Source organism: Chelonia mydas, chromosome 4 (assembly GCF_015237465.2).
Source record: "Chelonia mydas isolate rCheMyd1 chromosome 4, rCheMyd1.pri.v2, whole genome shotgun sequence".
Taxonomy (NCBI): Eukaryota; Metazoa; Chordata; order Testudines; family Cheloniidae; genus Chelonia; species Chelonia mydas.
Window position 1 is genome coordinate 98516403 of NC_057852.1, and position 20532 is coordinate 98536934.

The 20532-nt window shown below is 42.3% G+C and overlaps 1 protein-coding gene and 1 long non-coding RNA gene across 4 annotated transcripts in view; one reads left to right on the plus strand and one right to left on the minus strand.

Annotated features, from left to right (window-relative positions):
• Window positions 1-20532, minus strand: part of TBC1D1 (TBC1 domain family member 1) — a 207408-nt gene that overhangs the window by 69915 nt on the left and 116961 nt on the right. For all 3 annotated transcript variants that reach the window (XM_037897936.2, XM_027822175.3, XM_027822174.3), the window contains one exon: window positions 19257-19396. In XM_037897936.2, coding sequence (XP_037753864.1) covers window positions 19257-19396 — 140 coding nt within the window. The remainder of the gene's footprint in view (window positions 1-19256; window positions 19397-20532) is intronic.
• On the plus strand, window positions 4830-20391 carry LOC122465362. Its single transcript, XR_006290146.1, has 3 exons — window positions 4830-5632; window positions 18112-18116; window positions 20381-20391. It is a non-coding gene; the product is annotated as an uncharacterized LOC122465362 (long non-coding RNA).

The following is a 20532-nucleotide window of genomic DNA, read 5'->3' on the forward strand; positions in this document are numbered from 1 at the left end:
AGGAACGGAGAGAATTTCATGCCCATTTTTGCCAAAACTGATCCTGGTTATCTTCAGACAGAAAAACTTAAACCATGGCACTTAAGGCTATAAAAGAGGGACGCATAATATGGAGATTATGGAAATTATAAAATAAATTATCATGGTGACCAACCGTACCTCTAATCCCACCAAGAATGTATCAGTTTCCCCCTTACGATTGTCAGCTCCTCTTGTGTTTTTTTTCTTATTATTGTTATCAGACATTAAACAGACATCTTAGTCTTCTCAGACAGAGTTTAATACACTAATTTACCTTCTCTCCCATGATCATGCTGCAATGTGGCAGGAAACTGAGAAGCCAAAATGAACATGTCTAACTGCCCAAATGACTTGTTTAGAGTTTGCACAGTGGCATCACTCATTTAGTTTACTGGGCAGAATGTGCATGTAACCCTTGGAAGCTGTATCAAAAAGAAAACAGACAGTTGACAATTCAGCCATTACCAGTGTTCATGAACATACGACGGTGTCAATGATGGCCATGCAGTATGGCTTCCAGAATCAGAACAGGAGTCAAAGGACCATTTTAAAAAATTGAACGTTTCAATCTTTTTTGCAAATGTTTTGAAGGAAGGCAAAGAACGGAGAGATAAAAGGCAGAATAATTCATTTGAAAGTAATTAGAAGTGCACATTCCAGTGAATTCAACTGTCAAGTGCAAAAAGTTAAACAATGTGCAGCTTTCAAGACCTATAAAAGGATAGCAAGTGCACTGAGGCACAACCTGAATATCTAAGCATACTATTAGTAGGAATTGAAGGAATCAGCTTCCCTGTTCACTTGCCAACCGTATAGGATTTTGTTGACCCTGCTTTGCATCTAACCCATATAACTTTAATGCACTGTGAATGAAAAATAGCTCTCCCTAGGAAAATTAGATATAAAACTCTAATTTAAATTCATAAAATGCTTTCCTGGGTGGAGACATTTTTTTAGTTCAGAAGGTAGAGAAAGCTACTACGGGAGAGGCTTTTCTAGATTTGATTTTGACAAATTGGGAGGAACTGGTTGAGAATTTGAAAGTGGAAGGCAGCTTGGGTTAAAGTGATCATGAAATGGTAGAGTTCATGATATTAAGGAATGGTAGGAGGGAAAACAGCACAATAAAGATAATGGATTTCAAGAAGGCAGACTTCAGCAGACTCAGGGAGTTGGTAGGTAAGATCCCATGGGAAGCAAGTCTAAGGGGAAAACAGTTCAAGAGAGATGGCAGTTTTTTTAAGGGCACAAAAGCAAACTATTCCACTGCATAAGAAAGATATGAAGTATGGCAAAAGACCACTCTGGCTTAATCAGGAAGCCTTCAGTGAGCTGAAACTCAAAAAAGAGTCCTACAAAAAGTGGAAAATAAGTCAAATTACAAAGGATCGATATAACAAATAACACAAGTATGTAGGGACAAAATTAGAAAGGCCAAAACGAGATTAAACTAGCTAGAGACATAAAGGGTAATAAGAAAACATTCAACAAATACAGTAGAAGCAAGAGGAAGACCAAGGATAGGGTAGGTCCATTACTCAATGAAGGGGGAAAAACAATAACAGAAAATGTGGAAATGGCAGAAGTATTAAATGACTTTTTTGTTTAAATTTTCACCAAAAAGGTTAGTAGCAATTGGATGGCTAACAGGGAATGCCAGTGAAAACGAGATAGGCTCAGAGGCTAAATAAGGAAAGAACAAGTTAAAAATTACTTAGGCAAGTTAGACATCTTCAAGTCAGCAGGACCTGATGAAATACATCCTAGAATACTCAAGGAGTTGACTGAGGAGGTATCTGAGCCATTAGTGATTATCTCTAAAAGGTCATGGAAGACGGGAGAGATTCCAAAGGACCTGAAAAGGGCAAACATAGTGCCCACATATTAAAAGGGAAATAAGGACAACCAGGGGAATTACAGAGCAGTCAGCTTAACTTCAGTACCCGGAAATATAATGAAGCAAATAATTAACCAATCCATTTGCAAACACCTAGAAGACAATAAGATGATAAGTAACAGTCAGCATGGATTTCTCAGGAACAAATCATGTCAAACCAATCTAATAGCTTTCTTTGACAGGGTAACAAGCCTTGTAGATAGAGGGGAAGCAGCAAATGTGATATATCTTGACGGTAGTAAGCCTTTTGATACTGTCTTGCATGACCTTCTCATAAACAAACTAAGGAAGTACAATCTAGATGGAACAACTATAAGGTGGGTTCATAACTGGTTCTCAGAGAGTAGTTATCAGTGGTTCACAGTCAAGCTGGAAGGGCATACTGAGTGGGTCCCGCAGGAATCAGTTCTGGGTCTCGTTTTGTTCAGTATCTTCATCAATGATTAGATAATGGCATAGAGAGTACACTTATAAAGTTTGTGGACGATACCAGGCTGGGAGGGATTGCAAGTGTTTTGGAGGATAGGATTAAAATTCAAAATGATCTGGACAAACTCAAGAAATGGTCTGAAGAAAATAGGATGAAATTCAAACAGTCTAAATGCAAAGTACTCCACTTAGGACAAAACAATCAGTTGCACATATGAAAAATGGGAAATCCCTGCATAGGAAGGAGTACTGCAGAAAGGGATCTAGGGATCATAATGGATCACAAGCTAAATATGAATCAGCAATGTATCAAACACTGCTTCAAAAAAGGCAAACATCATTCTGGGATGTATTAGCAAGAGAGTTGTAAGCAAGACACGAGAAGTAATTTTTTCATTCTATTCCACACTGATTAGGCCTCAGCTGGAGTATTGTCTCCAGTTCTGGACACCATATTTCAGGAAAGATGTGGACAAATTGGAGAAAGTCCAGAGAAGAGAAACAAAAATGATTAAAGAGCTAGCAAACATGAGGGACGATTGAAAAAATTTTGTTTGTTTAGTCCAGAGAACAGAAGACTGGGAGGGGACATGATAACAGTTTTCAAGTACATAAAAAGTTGTTACAAGGAAGAAGAAAAATTATTCTCCTTAACCTCTGAGGATAGGCCAAGAAGCAATGTGCTTAAATTGCAACAAGGGCAGTTTAGGTTAATATTTTTGTCTACATTTTCCATGGAATTTCTCTTATTTCCATAGAAAATTTCCATGAAAATTTTCAGTTTTTCAACAAAGGTGGACATTTTCATGAGAATTTCTAAGTTGCCCAAAACAGATTAATTTTTCATTGAAAAAAGTTTTGACTTTTTTTCCCCCACTAGCTCTCATAATCATACTTCTACAGTATACACATCACTAGCCTGTGATCTCCAACTAAGCATACATGGAGAGATTCATGTGGTGTGGTGGGCCAGCAGAAGGCCCTCTTCATTACTAATTGCCCTGCACAGGTGTGAGCTAGGGAGGGCACTGAAGTGCAAAAGTACTGGTGCACTTCATACTTATCCTGGAAAGGATTTCTGTGCTGGTCACATATCCTACTGTCTGTGAAAGGACATGCTAGGAGCAGGCCAAATATCAGTGTTTATTCTTATCTGATAGACTACATCCCCTGCACAATTGTCTGCCTATAGGCTGGAATGGACTCTGTGCAGCAGCTCCACCTCCTATATCCAGACCAATCCCTTGAGCTGCATGTGGGTGGAGTTAATTCATTATATGCATTAACAAGCTCCTGCCCTGAGAAGACTAAACAAACTCATGCACAAAGATGAGAGAGACAAAATAATAGGCCACAAAATATCAGAAAAGAGGCACTACAGTACAGTATTGCCAAATGAAGTCAAACAATATTTGTCTGTTAGAGTAACTGAATTTGCAGCCTATGCCACTAGACTTTATAAGCTTCAAAAGAAGCGACACAGAAATAGAGAACATCGCTGGGACCTCACAGAGATTCATACTTTCATAACAAGTAACTAAAATTTTGCCTTCAACCTTTTTTCAAAAAATAAAATGAGTTCCCAATTCCAGTTATCAATATGAACGATTCTGTTGTATTCACCAGTAGTTTCTTGGTCACACAATCTCATTTTTTAAATATGACTTTACCAAAAAGCCTATTTTAAAAAAATATTCCCTCAGAGGCACATAGTTCAATTAACCTCAAATATCCAGAATAAGATTTGTATCCAGTTAGAGACCATAACATTTTAGATAGAAAAGAGGGTTTTGTTGTTATTTGTTTTAAAGAAAATTAGGGGGAGGAAGTTTAAATTTAACTTAGAGTGTTAAATGTTACATTGGTAAGCCTGTTACAGACGACAGAATTGTTATATGGCTCTATAATTTGACGTTTTGCCTGGAGGCCTAAGGATAATGTTGTACAGAGATATGTGGAAGAGCTGGGTTTGATTCCTGCTCCTATTAAACTTGCCCTCTGGGGTGTCCATGAATACAAAACCAGAAAAAAACAATTGCTATCTTATAGCAATATCCCCATGGACATGTGACCTTTTCAGAGTTTATAAACTAAGCAAGACATGCCTTGGTCTGAACTCGGAGAGGACTATTCCAAGGAGTTTTCTCTTTTGTGCACTAGAATATTCATACCTTCTCTTGCTGCACTTCTCCCACTTTAAAATAATAATTTTTTTTTGTATTTCAACAGTTTCTTTCATACATGATCACAACATGCTATTCAACTAATACTGTAATACAAAATCAAAGAGAAACTGCACCTACTGCTATAACCATAGATGTACAAGTACAGCATTTTGCATTATTTTACATACATGTCTGGAGTTTAAGTCTTCAACAGATGCTATAAAGCCCATATAGCTAAAATAGAGTCCTTTTGCTTCCAGGAGAGTCAAAAACTGGAGCCACATTAAGTAACAAATTCCTTTAGTCTCATACACTGCTCTAAAGAGGTGGGGAGGGAGACAATTGAATGGCTAAATGAGGAGCTTTTGAAAATCTGAATATGTTAAGATAGCTGTTTAAATATCAGCACTGGGAAACTGTTTTGTTTTTTTTTTTGTTTTGTTTTTTAGCCAAGAACTTGCTATATTCTGCCAAAACAATACTATATTCTGCTTACAAAATCACCTCATTTGCCTATGTTATTAAAACTTCACAAATTAAAACCCAGGCATTTCAATGGGCACACCAGCTGTCAGATCCCAGTGGATTACAAGTGGCAAAATCTACACCCATAATCCTGCCCAGCGGGTCAATGTGGGCACATGAAAGCTATCAACAAGTATGTGTCTGAAGGGAAGAAAACTGAAGAAGAGCTCTCTATAAGCTCAAAAGCTTGTCTCTCTCAGCAACAGAAGTTGGCCCAATAAAAGACATTACCTCACCCTACTTGTCTCTCAAATATTTCAAACTCTAAACTCTTTTGTTCCAATGTCAGCTCTCAGCTTAACTGTTCTGAGGATATGGCTACACTGGAAACTTCAAAGCACTGCCGCGGGAACACTCCCGTGGCAGCGCTTTGAAGTGCAAGTGTGGTCACGCGCAAGCGCTGGGAGACCTCCTGGTAATCCACCTCCACAAGGAGATTAGCTCCAAGCGCTGGGAGCGTGGCTCCCAGCGCTTGGAGCCTGTCCACACTCGCGCTTTAAAGCACTCAGACTTGCTGCGCTCAGGGGGTTGATTTTTCACACCCCTGAGCCAGCAAGTTGGAGCGCTATAAAATGTAAGTGTAGACATACCCTGAGTTTTGAGACTAAAGCTATTTCAAAAAGATCTGTCTCCTTTGAAAAGACAATACATTACATGGGCTCCAAAAAACAAGGTACATTCCAAAGTATGTTAATGAGTAGGACCCATCAAGTTTAAGGCATCCGGCAGAGGGTGTGACTCACCCTTGGAGCAACTAATTATCATAAAAGAGTGGAATCTAGAAAATAAACCTCTCTGACTACTAGCCTTCTGCCGAGTTGAAATATTTTTCACGGAGTTCACAGCTGAACAAAACAGTTACATACACTTCGTCTTCTCTAAATAAAGTATTATAATTAGGAAATGCAGAATGAAATGGGCCTTAGAATTTTCTTCCCCATGGGTCCAGCTGTGTGCAGTACTCTAAGACCTGATCTATGCTAGAAAATTAGGTCAACATAACTATGTTGCTCAGAGTTGTGAAAAATCCATACCCTTGACCAGCCTAGTTAAGCCGACCTAGGTCCTCATATAGACAGTGTTATGTGGATGGAAGAATTCTTCCATCGACCTAGCTACCGTCACTTGGGGAGGTGAACTACCTATGCTGATAGGATAATCCCTCCTGTCGGTGTAGGTAGCATCTACACTGAAGTGCTGCAGTTGCACAGATGTGCTGTTGTAGCATTTTAAGCGCAGATATAGCCCAAAACAGATTTTAAGTAAGACTAAGGTAGAGAAGAAATTTTCTTTGAGGAAGGTTTTGTGGTAAATAAAGCTACAAAACATAAGAAGACAAGACTTCTTATAGTTAGGTAATAGTAAAATCTCATACTACATATTTATACTAGGATTTCTAACTATTGTAACCCAAGAAACAAATCATAATACTTCTCTCTGCAGGAAAACAAGGGCTATTAAAACAGTGGTGGAAGAAAGTTTCAAATAAATAATTCACTGACTCAAATTGTATACAATTTCTGAGTTATGTGCACAAAATATAGAAATAAAATACAATCCTTACAATATTTGCCATTATGCACTGTTGCTAAATGAATTTATGAGTATTTTTACAAATAGTTGCTAATGTTTTGGTTTTTTCCATAAATGAAAAAACTGAAATAGGCTTTGTTTATCCACTTACCAAATAAACTGGCAAGCTTGAAGAACAGGATTCCCCCAAGATTTTTCTAACACTATAGAGCTGAAGTAATTTTTAGGACCAATATGCTGTAATATTAATACTATAATATAGTCCATCTTATGCACCATTACAGTTTGCCAGAGTTGGAAACCCGATGAAAAGATTTTATTTCTAATATTCTTCTTTTTTTGAAATTTTTGAAATTTTTTGAAAAAAATTTTTTGAAAAAAATTGAAGTAATTCTTACACGTGAGGAGTCAGATTTCCAAGAGCTGTATAATTACTTTGGAAGAGTAGTCTCTTGGTTCCATCTGAAATTCTGAGTACTGTTAAGCAATACTGAATTTCTCATTCTCCGAAATTATGGTTTTATTCTTATATTATACCCCACTATAATACCCATCCCAAAACAGATCATCACTCATTCTCGAATCTGAAACTGACAGAGCTGTCATAAAAATCTTATTAGCCCTCTTATTACTAAGGTCACGTCTACACTACCCGCCGGATTGGCGGGTAGTGATCGATCTATTGGGGATCGATTTATCACGCCTAGTGTAGACGTGATAAATCGATCCCCGATCACTCTGCCATTGACTCCGGAACTCCACCACGGCAAGAGACGGAAGTGGAGTCGACGGGGGAGCGGCGGCCGTCAATCCTGTGCCGCAAGGACGCGAACTAAGTGATTCTAAATCGATCTAAGATACGTCGACTTCAGCTACGCTATTCTCATAGCTGAAGTTGCGTATCTTAGATCGATCCCCCTGCATAGTGTAGACCGGGCCCAAAACACCACTCACAGCTGCCAGCAAGATACTTTCAGTACAAAAAATGGATTGTTTCCCCACCATTTATTCCAGGAGATTATATACACGTCTATTTCAACCTGATATTTTATTTTTATGTTAATCTCTACTAAGAATTTTTGATGTATTGTGTGAATATGTAGCCATTATGATAAATTCTGAAAAATTATGTACTGAATCAAGAATTGAAACTGGAAATAAAACTATGAAAATATACCGCTGCACCAGAATTTAATCTTTTCAGCCATTTAAGAAAGAGGGCTAACTAGCAAAGTAAGGCCCCCACACCTGAAATTAGATCCAGAGGAGCAGACCCTTATACATTCAGTTTCTGAGCACAATCAATTAGGCTCCATACAGGTGCAAGGACAGTCAGTGTGAATCTGACTGCAAGTTGGGGCTCAGAGAAGCATAACTTACAAATCCAGGAATTCTAAAAGTTTTTGGACATTTGCAAAGGATTGTTTGTGATGTTTCATTTGAAGATTTAGTCATTCCCTAGAAACAGACAAAAGATTAGAATTTAATGAAGAACCAGATTATTCTGCTCTCAGAAGAAATACTGTAGCAAGTCATAATGCACCAAAGGACTAAGATCAGAAGCTACATTTTCCACTAGGAACACAACACCAGAAAGACAGAGAAAACAAAACAGTAGCATACAAATTTAATATGAACTCTCAACTGTTCTAGCACGAGAAACACCACCATCTAGTGTTCAAAAGACTACAACTATTCACAATAAATTTATTCAACATATTTTGCTCTCTTATCCATAAACAAATGTTTTTGTATTAATTTGTTTTTTGAAACTGTTCTAACACTTTACAAACACTGTGTCCACAAACTACGTCTTAGACTGTTTTTGGTGTACGACTGGGGAACAGTCACATGGCAATGTTCCTGCTCAGCGTGGATGACTAGAAAAAGAAAGGAAATTAAAGAGGGCTTCATGGACACATTTTTCACAAGACTAACTCACCAGGATTGTTCTTGTGATTGTGAACAATAGCAAAAGACATTGATGTGGACAGAAACAAACAGTGAGACACAGACCCCATAGCATATTTCAATGCAGAAGCTGCTACTTTATTGGAAAACCTTTATGTAATTGGGGTAGCCAAGCTGAACTGCCCGTCTGGATTGGTTCAGTGCCATTCTCAATGGGCACCAATAGCCCAACCTGAGGGTGAGTGTGAAGGCCCTGTCCCCTCTACACTCTCACACCTGTCCTAAGAACCTGAATGGAAGCTAAAGCCCCATCATGTTCCCTTCCTCAACATGAGAGTGATTGGGGGGAGGAGGGGTGTCACAATTTGTATGATAGTCAGAGGCTAACCCTTTCACCATGCCTTGCCATGCTGGCACACTGGGTTACAGGGCCTCAAATCTGACACTTTGTAACCCACCAACTGCACTGGAACCTGCCAACATTTCAGCAATTGTAATTTAAATCCCAAAACCAGACCTCCTGGATGCTGGGTTGATGGTGATAAAACCCACACAACCATAAGCCAATTCTGCAACATGGAAAAAATCTCCAGACCGCAAAAAAGACAGTTACCTTTTTCCGTAACTGGTGTTCTTCAAGATGTGTTGCTCATGTCTATTCCACAGCAGGTGTGCATGCTTGCCACGTGCACCAGTGCTGGAAGTTTTTCCCCTAGCAGTACCCGTAGGGGGAGCACCGTTGCACCTCCCTGGAGTGGTGCCTCCAAGGCGCAGTACAAGGGGAGCTGTGCGCTCCCCCAACCCTCGGTTCCTTCTTGCCGGACAACTCCGACAGAGGGGAAGGAAGGCGGGATGTGGAATAGACATGAGCAACACATCTCGAAGAATACCAGTTACGGAAAAAGGTGACTGTCTTTTCTTCTTTGAGTGATCGCTCATGTGTATTCCACAGTAGGTGATTCCAAGCTATATCTGTTGGAGGTGGGTAGGAGTTCACAGATTCCTGGGACAGAGGACAGCCCTACCGAAACCAGTGTCATCCCTGGTTTGGGAGACAGTCGCATAGTGCGAGGTGAATGTGTGAACAGAGGACCAGGCAGGGCCCTACAGATGTCCTGAATTGGGACGCAGGCCACGAAGGCAGCTGACGAGGCCTGTGCCCGCGTCGAGTGTGCCTTCACGATTGGTGGCCGGGGGGGAACTCCTGCCAGATTGTAACAGGTGCGGATGCATGAGGTGATCCAGCGAGAGAGGCGCTGGGTGGAGATCAACTGCCCCTTCATGCACTAAGCCGAAACAATAAATAGTTGCGAAGACTTCCTGAATGGCTTAGTCCGTTCCAGGTAGAAAGTCAGCGCCCTACGCAAATCGAGCATGTGGAGGAGGAGTTCCTCATTGGACGCGTGAGGCTTGGGACAGAGGACAGGCAGGAAGATGTCCTGGCTCATGTGAAAGGCAGAGACCACCTTAGGGAGGAACGCGGGGTGTGGGCGGAGCTGGACCTTATCCTTGTGAAAAACTGTGTAAGGGGGTCCAGAGGTCAGAACCCTGAGCTCCGATACCCACCTGGCTGACGTGATGGCAACCAGGAAGGTCACCTTCCATGAAAGATGAGACCAGGAGCACGTGGCCAGAGGTGTGAAGGGGGGTCCCGTAAGACAGAACACCACCAAGTTTAGATCCCACTGTGGGACAGGGGACCTAGCATGTGGGAAAAGACTGTCCAATCCCTTGAGGAACCGTCTGGTCAAAGTATAGGAGAACATCGTACGACCTTGTACCGGCGGATGGAAGGCCGATATGGTCGCCAGGTGCACCCTGACTGAGGAGGGGGCCAGGCCCTGGGTCCTTAGGTGGAGGAGGTAATCCAGGATAAGCTGAATCGGGGCAGCCGTCAAGGAAACACCCCGCTCGACAGCCCACCTGGAGAACCTGGACCACTTTGCCAAGTAGGCTCGGCGTGTTGGTGGCCGCTGACTTTCCAGGAGGACACGTTGGACCCTTTCTGAACATGCCTGCTCCTCCCTGCCTAGCCATTGAGCAGCCATGCCATGAGGTGGAGAGCCTCTAAATTGGGGTGGAGGAGACGGCCTCGGTTCTGGGAGAGCAAGTCCAGGCGGAGAGGCAACGGCCACGGCGGGGCCACCACTAAGCTCATGAGAGTCCCGTACCAATACTGCCGGGGCGATTAAAATGACCCGTGCCTTGTCTAACTTTACCTTCTCTAGGACCTTGCTGATGAGGGGAACGGGGGGGAATGCATAGAGAAACTGGCCTGACCACAGCAGGAGGAAGGCATCTGAGATAGCACCCCGTCCCAAACCCCCCCTGGAGCAGAACCGGGGGCAAAGTTCTGCTTAGTCATAAACAGGTCCACCTGGGGAATTCTCCATGCTCAGAAGGTCTGGTGAGCCATCTCTGAGTGGAGAGACCACTTGTGCTGAGAGAAGAAATCCCTGCTCAAACGATTGGCCCGCGTGTTGTGGGCTCCCAGCAGGTGGAAGGCCCTCAGGGAGATGTCATGGGCTATACAGAAGTCCCACAGCCTGAGGGCTTCTTGGCAGAGGGCCGAGGACCAGGTCCCGCCTTGCCTGTTGATGTAGCACATCAAGGCCGTGTTGTCCGTGAGGACCCTGATTATCTTGCCCTGTAAGTGTGAACAGAAAGCCACACACGCCAGGCATACCACCCTGAGCTCCCTGACGTTTATGTGGAGGGACAACTCCATGGTCGACCACAGCCCTTGGGTCTGAACTGTCCCCATATGGGCCTCCCAACCCAGGTCTGACGCGTCGGACACTAGGTCCAGTGATGGGGCCGAGACATGTTGCTTGGGGAGGACCTTCACCGAAGGGAGGCAATCACAGGGCTGACATGTGACCCAGGAGCTGTAGGCACACCCTGGCCATTGTCACAGGGAATTTCGAGACCGAGGCCATTAGCCCTTTCAGAGTCTCGAACCTGCTCGGAGTCCTCCTGGAAAGTTGGCAGCCGTCCACACGCCGAGCCTACTTGGCAAAGTGGTCCAAGTTCTCCAGGTCGGCTGTCCACGGGACCACAACCCCAATGCAGACGAGCGGTATCGCTCACAGCTGCTGCTCCGCAATCTGCTCCGACGCACAGACCTTCGACGGTGCGGTGCCGTCGATCAACACCTCGAGCTGCGGGGCGGTGTCTCGGCGGGGAGCGAGAGCAGGAGTCTGACTGGGAGCGGCAATGGCGCCTGTGCCGTGAGTGACTGTGGTAGCCCCGATGACTTGGTGACCGTCTGCAATTCCTTTCTCGGTCACATCGGTAATTGTGCCGCAGTGTGGAGCGGTGCCGGGAGCCCCATTTGGACGGCACCCAACCAGACAGTCTAGCAGGCGTTGACGGCGATGCACGAGGACTGCATCCCAAACGACTGCTGGTCAGCAAGCGGGGTCGGGAGCGGTCTCCTGACCAAGACCTGCGCTGAGCTGGGGGTGATTGTGGGGAGCCCAGCGGCGGTTTGCCTCTGGAGCGTTGGCCCGACACCTGCGGCACCGGCATGGTCATGACGTCTCAAGCCGCTTGCAAGGCCTCTCGACATCCGGAGAGGCCTGACCCAACGCGGCCGGGCTACTCCGCTCAACATGAGTCGGAGGCCTAGGGGCCGGAGGGGAACGAGGGCTGCCCGACATGGGTCTAGCCTCTGCCCCTACTTTCTCACGATGACGGGCCTTTCCTCTGCTTCTTGTGTCCCGTAGATGGGGAGCAGTGCTGGCTAGTGGAAGGCACCGAAGGGTCACCACATACCAAAGTTGCGGTGCCGGGAGCCGAATCGGCGCAGTGCGCCAGAGCCGGGTTCAGCACTGACTCCATGAGAATGGCCTGGAGTCTAATGTCTCTTTCCCTTTTTGTTCAGGGTTTAAAAGATCTACAAATCTTACAGCAGTTGCTGATGTGAGTCTCACTCAAACAGTGTAGGCAATCTGCGTGCGGGTCACTTCTCGGCATAGAAAGCCTGAAAGTGTCGCACGACTTGAAGCCCAGGGCATGCCCCGGCCTGGGTACTCTAGCTAACTGAACTGACTGAAAGAACTAACTAACAACACGTACTAGCACTAAGTGACCGGAAAAGTTCTGGGGACGAGCTACAGCTAAGCTGGAGCAGAGTAGTTCCGACTCACCTTCACTGGCGGCAAGAAGGAACTGAGGGTGGGGGGAGCGCGCAGCTCCCCTTATACCACGCCATGGAGGCGCCACTCCAGGGCGTGCAGCAGTGCTCCCTCTACAGGTACTGCTAGGGAAAAAGCTTCCAGCACCGGTGCACGCGGCGAGGACGCACACCTACTGTGGAATACACATGAGCAATCACTCGAAGAACTATTCTTTGTAGTTTTCATAGCCTAGCTGAGTCTCCCAATGAAACCAACGCTCATCGTACAGAAACTTCCCAGTAACATGCCTTTGATTTGTTACTTGAGACAAGCTATGTTGTAGGAAAGTATCTAATATATTTTCATCTTCTTAATTAGTGGCTGTATCCATTTTCAGAGCACAGGCAAATGCATTTTTCAACCAAAAAAATCTATTTGTCAAAAAAACCTTTATCTCACGCTACTCAGCATCTTAGAACATCTTAGAAGATCACACCCAAAGTCTGGATGTAGATATAAGTTCTTCCTACTTTATGTTAATTATTATTTACTATAGTTTTATTAGGTACTTAACAAGGCAGTATATCTAGCAGCAACCAACAGAACATTCATTTTAACAAGTCTTTCACTGGGTCATTTGCTTGTACAAGACTACTCAAATAAGTGTCACTCCTATCTAGATCTGCCTATTTTTATTTTTTGATCTAGAGATGTAAAGCTTGAAAGGGTCCACGGGTGACATTTACACCCACACCCAATTTATCTTATGAAGTTTAATAGAGAACTCACTCTTTTCCATAATATTTTTTAAAAACAACATATAGCTGGTACACAGCAAGTATAAAGTGCAATATTCAGTTCTTCAGGCTGTTTTAGAACTTCTATAGGAAGGACAATCACCTTTTACATGCTATAGATTTAAGAGTAATTTCTATAGAAGATGGTTGGTTTTATCCTTTTGAAATTCTACTGACCTGATTCTCAGGTCTGGGCAAGCTTGTCTTCCACTACCCCAGATTATGAGGCCGTTCAGGCAGCTAGCTATTCCTAGAGTGCAGAAGCATTCTGGCTACACTACCTTTCCATTGGCCACATCCCCTATGCAGTGCATTGTCACAGAACTGCTGCAATCAATTTACAGCATGAAACAGGAAAGTTTATTACCCTATTATTGCATGAAACCTATCCAGGTAGGAATTGTGCAAAATATTATAAGAACGTAAGAATGGCAATAGAGGGTTGGACCAATGGTCCATCTAGCCCAGTATCCTGTCTTCCAACAGTGGCTGGTACCAGATGCTTCAGAGGGAAAGAAAAGAACAGGGCAATTATAGAGTGATCCACGCCATTATCCAGTCCCAGCTTCTGGCAGTCAGAGGTTTAGGGACACCCAGAGCATGGGGTTGCATCCCTGACCATCTTGGCTAATAGCCATTTATGGACCTATCCTCAAATGAACTTATCTAATTCTTTTTTTAACCCAGTTATACTTTTGGCCTTCACAACATCCCATGGCAATGAGTTCCACAGGTAGACTGTGCATTGTATGAAGAAGTACTTCCTTATGTTAAGGCAGTGGTTCCCAAACTTTAACAACCTGTGAACCCTTTTCATTAAAATGTCAGTCTCACAAACCCCCTCCTAAAAATGAGTGTTTCCAGGGATTTTCTCCTTTACTTGAGTATACATTATAAAAGCAGTGATCTTGGAAATATAAAATTTGTTTTAATAACATGCTTATTACATACTATTTATTACTAATTATTTATCATTACAGTATTTTTATTACATTATGAAAACGGCAACACTCTTCCAAGATCTCACTTTCGTAGCTTGTATCACTTTGAATAAGCCCGTTATAAGACAAGGCTCCTATGTTTCATCAAGGAGTATCAGATGTGAAACAGTATGAAGGTATTTAAGAAGCCAACTCAAAGAGTTCCTCCTACACAAGCATTCAGGTTTTGAGCAGTCCAGGCAAACAACGCAGGTTACAACAAAGCTTAAACTTGTTCTTCATAATAATTTTTAAAAACAATACTAGCTGCCTATTTAATTTTAAAAACAGCAAAAAAATATCCACCTCCCTTTCCATTTCTTATAAGGAGTCTTGAAGTTTAAAGCTCCTCAATGTGATAGATATGCTTGCTTTGATTTGCTTAGCTTTTGGAAGTCCAGGGGCTCCGGGCTGCTGGCCCGGTGCTGCCCAGGGTCCTCGAGGGACACCTCTGGCCGCCATTAGGGAATTTTTTCCCAGGAACCCCCTGTAACATTTTGCAAACCCCCAGGGGTTCAAGAACCCCAGTCTGGGAACCACTGTGTTAGGGTGTCTATTTATAGCTACATAAATATATATATATATATATATGCCTGATAGAGCTGAGCAAATAAATTGTAACAAATCATCTGCTTGATACATTTTGCTATTTAGTAGAATGTTCATAAACCTATGATGATTTTCATAAATCTATTCATTATCTGACCAAATCCAATTAAATGTCTTCTACAGTTTATGATTCAAACCATGTTGCTTAGTTGTGAGTGGCCAGATTTGTCTTTCACATTTTACAATGAGAACTTGAGCTCCAATTTCGCGTGTCATCTACTTTAGCTACTGACAGGGGCACCACATGAAGGCAGTACACTTGCTCAGCTGCCTTGGATTCAGCTGGATTCAGGGGAACATAAGAAGGGCCAGACTCGGTCAGACCAATGATCCATCTAGCCCAGTATCCTGTCTTCTACAGTGCCCACTGATAAATGCTTCAGAGGGAATGAAAGAAGAGTGCAATTATCAAGTGATCCACCCTCTGTCATCCACTCCCAGCATCTGGCAGTCAGAGGTTTAGGGACTCCCAGAACATATGGTTGCATCCCTGACCATCTTGGCTATAGCCATTGATGGACCTATCTTTTATGAACTTATCTAATTCTTCTTTGAACTCAGTTATGCTTTTGGCCTTCACAATATCCCCTGGCAACAAGTTCCACAGCGCGTTGTGTGCTGTGTGAAGAAATACTTCCTTTTCTTTGTTTTAAATCAGCTGCCTATTCATTTTATTGGGTGAACCTGGTTCTTTTGTTATGTGAAGTGACAAATAACACTTCCTTACTCACTTTTTCCACATCATTCATGATTTTATAGACCTCTATCCTATTCCCCCTCTTAGTTGTCTCTTTTCTAAATGGAAGAGTCCCAGTCTTTTATAATCTCTCCTCATTTGAAAGCAGTTCCATACCCCTAATCATTTTTATTGCCCTTCCCTGTACTTTTTCCAATTCTAATATATCTTTTTTAGAGATGGGGTGACCAGAACTGCACATAGCATTCAAGATGGGGGCGTGCTATACATTTATATAGTGGCATTATGATATTTTCTATCTTATTAGCTATTCCTTTCCCAATGGTTCCTAACATTCTGTTAACTTTTTTGACTGCAGCTGCACATTGAGCAGATGTTTTCAGAGAACTCACTACAAGGACTCCAAGATCTCTTTCTTGAGTGGTAAAAGCTAATTTAAACCCCTCATTTGTATGTAGAGTTGGGATTATGTTTTCCAATGTGCATTACTCTGCATTTATCAAGATTGAATTTCATCTGTCATTTCGTTGCTCAGTCATCCAGTTTTGTGAGATCCCTTTGTAACTCTTCACAGTCAGTGTTGGATTTGACTATCTTGAGTAATTTGTTATTGTCTGCAAACTTTGTCACCCTGCTGTTTACCCCTTTTTCCAGATGATTTACGAATATGTTGAACAGCATTGGACCCAGTACAGATCCTTTGGGGACACCACTATTTACCTCTCTCCACTGTGAAAATTGTCCATTTATTCCTAACCTTTATTCCCTATCTTTTACCCAATTACTGATCCATGAGGGGATCTTCCCTCTTATCCGATGACTGCTTTACTCCTGGGGAATTCTGCACCAAAAATTAAAAATTCTGCACCAAAAAATTAAAATTTTTGCACAGAATATTGTAAAATTCTGCAAATGTTATTTGTCAAAATGATACTACATAATCATGCCAGTTTCATTTTGGTAATTTATTTCAAACTGTCAGCATGTGTCTCTCTAACAACACAGACACACACAAGAATTCCCCCAGGAGTAGAGTGTTAAAGAAACACCTATGACCAACCCAATTCCTGTTTCTCTGCACCCTCCTTCACCCCCCGAGCCCAGCCGGGGGGCCAGCCACCCACAACCCCTCCCTCCGAGTCCACCCACAGGGCCCCCCACAGCCAATACACCCAAATCCCCTCCCCTCAAGCCTAGCCGTGGGCCCGCCCCAGCCCAAACACCAGCCCCCCTCCTTCCCAGAACCCAGCCATGGTCCCCCCAGCCCAGACACTAGCCCCCTCCCTCCCAGAACCCAGCTGACCCCTAGTGGCGACCAGCAGCACTGCAGCCCATTTCTGTGGGGGGAAAGGAAATTATGTGCAAAAAACCATTAATTTCTGCAAAATTCTGCACGGCACAGTGGTGCAGAATTTCCCCAGGAGTACTGCTTACTTTACGTAAGAGCCTTTAATGTTTGCCCCCGTCAAAGGTTTTCTGAAAATCCAAGTACCCTGTATCAATTGAATCACTCTTGTCCATATGCTTGTTGACATCCTCAAAGAATTCAAATTAGTGAGGCATTATTTCCCTTTACCAAAGCCATGTCGACTCTTTCCCAACATATCATGTTTATCTTTGTGTCTTATAATTCTGTTCTTTACTATAGTGTCAACCAATTTGTCTGCTGTTGAAGTTAAAAAGTTCTTTTAAAAGAAGTCAAGATAAGGTAGAGCAGTTGTGCATATACTAAGCTAGTCCTAACTGTCCATCATAATAAACACTTGGGAGTGAGAGATGCACAAGAGGTAAATATCTTACATTAGTATGAAATTCAAAGTAGAAAAAGTGAATAGTAAGCTAAAATGAATGAGTTTAACACTCTGGTTTCTATTCATAAATAGATATATACATGGGGGAAGAGAAAGAAATTCACATATATTACACAGAACAGGGGGAAAAGTGACCAAATCATGTAAATAGTTCCCCTAATTAATACCTACTGCTCACATCTTAGCTTCCCTTATTTCTGCAGTTACTCTGTTTATCCAGCTGCAGATTGTTAAAACAGGATCTTGCAGCTGCCGTGCACTGCCAAGCTCCAGAGGAAGAGCTAGAATAGGCAATCTAGGTGGTATTTCTTTTTTTTAAAGGAGAGCTTTGAAATCATGTGTAAAACTATTTCTGTCAAGGATGTCAAACTTGCAAAACTTGGCAGATTCACTGCATAGCTCAATTTAAGCAGCACTCTATATACCTATTCTACTCAGGCTCTTATACTGTGCCCTCACCATGGTATCTGAGCACTTGTGAGAGATGAATTAAGTGGTGTGACTGGTATCTGTCATGTATGGTGACTTTCCCATTCCTCCGCTCTTTCCAGCAGGGAAAAAGGTGCAAGGATTCGTCTTTGTTTGTTATGAAGTGCTAGATTTCTATTACAGAAGGCCAGGTTGAAGAATTGTGCTTAGCACTTGGAACAGAAAGTAGTGAGCTTTGGGGTGATGCTTTAGAGAAAAAACATACAGCAAATCTGTAAAATTACAAAGGAGGTATATAAACCCCTTTATGCTATTTGTAGGCTCCTCTTGCTCTTGCATGTTGCATTAACATTTGGAAATCAGAAATCCTGACTCTATGGACAATGGTCTTCAGTTTCGTTTTTGCTTGTTTAACTTTTAGTTCCAAAATAATATAAGCCTTGTGGGACAAGACTCCCTTTTCAATGTTCTTGATGTGCCTTATGGAAACTCCCTATAAGATTTCTAAAAATGATTTAAGAAATTCACAGTAATGAACACCACCTAATTAGAGGTAGGCAAAAATTCACTAGCTACTCTCTGAGAGAGTTTTTTATTTTCAGCCCTTCCCACAACCATATTCTATTCTTTTAAAAAGCCCATTAAAAATCGGTTGAGATTCCTTAAAGGAATTAAAGGAAGAAATTAAGAGGAGAGAGATAACAAATCACTATTTAAGATGAAGGTTAAAAGAAGGCAAATGTTATGGACTGAGGGTACAGTGTTGGAGCTAAATTCAGTCCAGTTTTAAGCAGATGCAATTCCACTGTGATCAGAAATGTTACAACCCTTTGCACCAGGTAGATGTGAATTTTGCTTTTGAGAGCTCAGTTCTATGACCAATATGCCAATACATAGTGATACTGTAGTTTCTTCTGATGATACATAGTGATCCACACTCTGCACTAAAAGACATCACTGAGAAAACAATTATTTTCACGGAATTAATTAAAGGAAATAGGTATAACAAGGTATGCCCCATCCTCTGTCCCCATTTTTCTTTAGCTAGCTGGTGTAATGCAGTCACAGATATTATTGTAGCTATAACCTATAGTTGAAAAATAAAAACTCCTTAGCTGGGTAAGCCATGCTATGACACAAAAGCAGTTAGGAAACTGACAATAGAAACGAGCCACCTGGCAGCTGATTAAATAGCAACCAAAAATTAATACAGGTAGTTCTCCTCAAGCTATTTAAATTGTCACCACCCTACTGAGCAAACATAGGTACAGGAGATTAGTACTTCAGCGGTCACTTGGGGCTGTTTGCATGCAGTCAGATATGGATCTTACCATCATATCGGCTGGGAGAATCACATCCTTTCTGTGGAGTTGCCACTCGAAGGAATATCTGTTGTCTCCATGAATGCCGGCGAGTCCTTACAGGGGTGTCATTGCCAACATCCAGCTGGCTTTGTTTAGACTCATAGTCACTAAAATTACAGAATACAGAATGGCTTATGAATAAGTTATGACAGACACAAAAGTCGTCTAATGACACTGAAGTGTTAGGTTTCAATGGACATAAAAACCAAAGCTATCAGGGAAGGAAGGCTGTGTCCCCCATATATGCTGGGTCAGCCTCCATGTGTTAAATGGGTGAAATTCACCCCATTGCTGCAGGCCTGCACAAGGTCATATGTATCACTCAAGTTAGTGATTGGGCATCTGGCTTTGTGCTGAGTTTGCCTTCCAAGATTTAATGAACTTATTGTCAACATTTTACAATTTATTTTGTGATAATACCTAAATACACACAATGTGTAGCAGGTGTACATACAAAACGGTGAAAACAGTGCGTGTACACACTAACAAACCTTTACATTATTTGTTAACAGCACTTTTCATTTCTCTAATGCCTTTAATTAGTAGATCTCAAGGAGCTCTATAAACATTAAAACTCTCAACTCCCTGTGAATTAGGTGCATATTGTTCTTCTTTTTCATATATATATATAAACTGAGGAACTTGGAAGTTAAGTGACTTTCTCGAAGTCACACTATAAAAATCAGTCACAGAGCTAAGAATAGTCCCCAGGAATTCTGGCTTCTATTCCTTTGATCTAATTGATAGGCTTCACATAGAGCGTTTTGTTAAAATTCAGAATTAAATAATGAACAACAATGATATCTGTCCATTTAAAAATCCTACTGTTACCTCTTTTAGGAACTCAGCCCATTCTTTATTTTTCTTTTCAACTACCACTGATTGAGTGTCTTGTGGGATTGTGTTGAATGCTGAAGGGGACAAATAAGCTTCAAAGAGCACTGGTGGTAACTGATTTTCTAGGCCAGAAACCATCTCAGTAGGCTCATTCCATCCTGAGAACATTGCTGTAGTGTGGGATGTACACTGTATTTTCTTAATGGTGAACTGGTAATATGGATATGCCCCTTTGGGCAGGAGCAGTCAGATAGTGGGAATTAAAGTTGTATTATCATAACATCGGGGTTCAGAAATGGACAGCAGATCCATAGTCATTATAGAAACCATGGTAACCTCCCGACCTTTGATGGCATCCTCATTTAGCTTACTTCATCTATTACATGCAAGTGAATGATACATTATT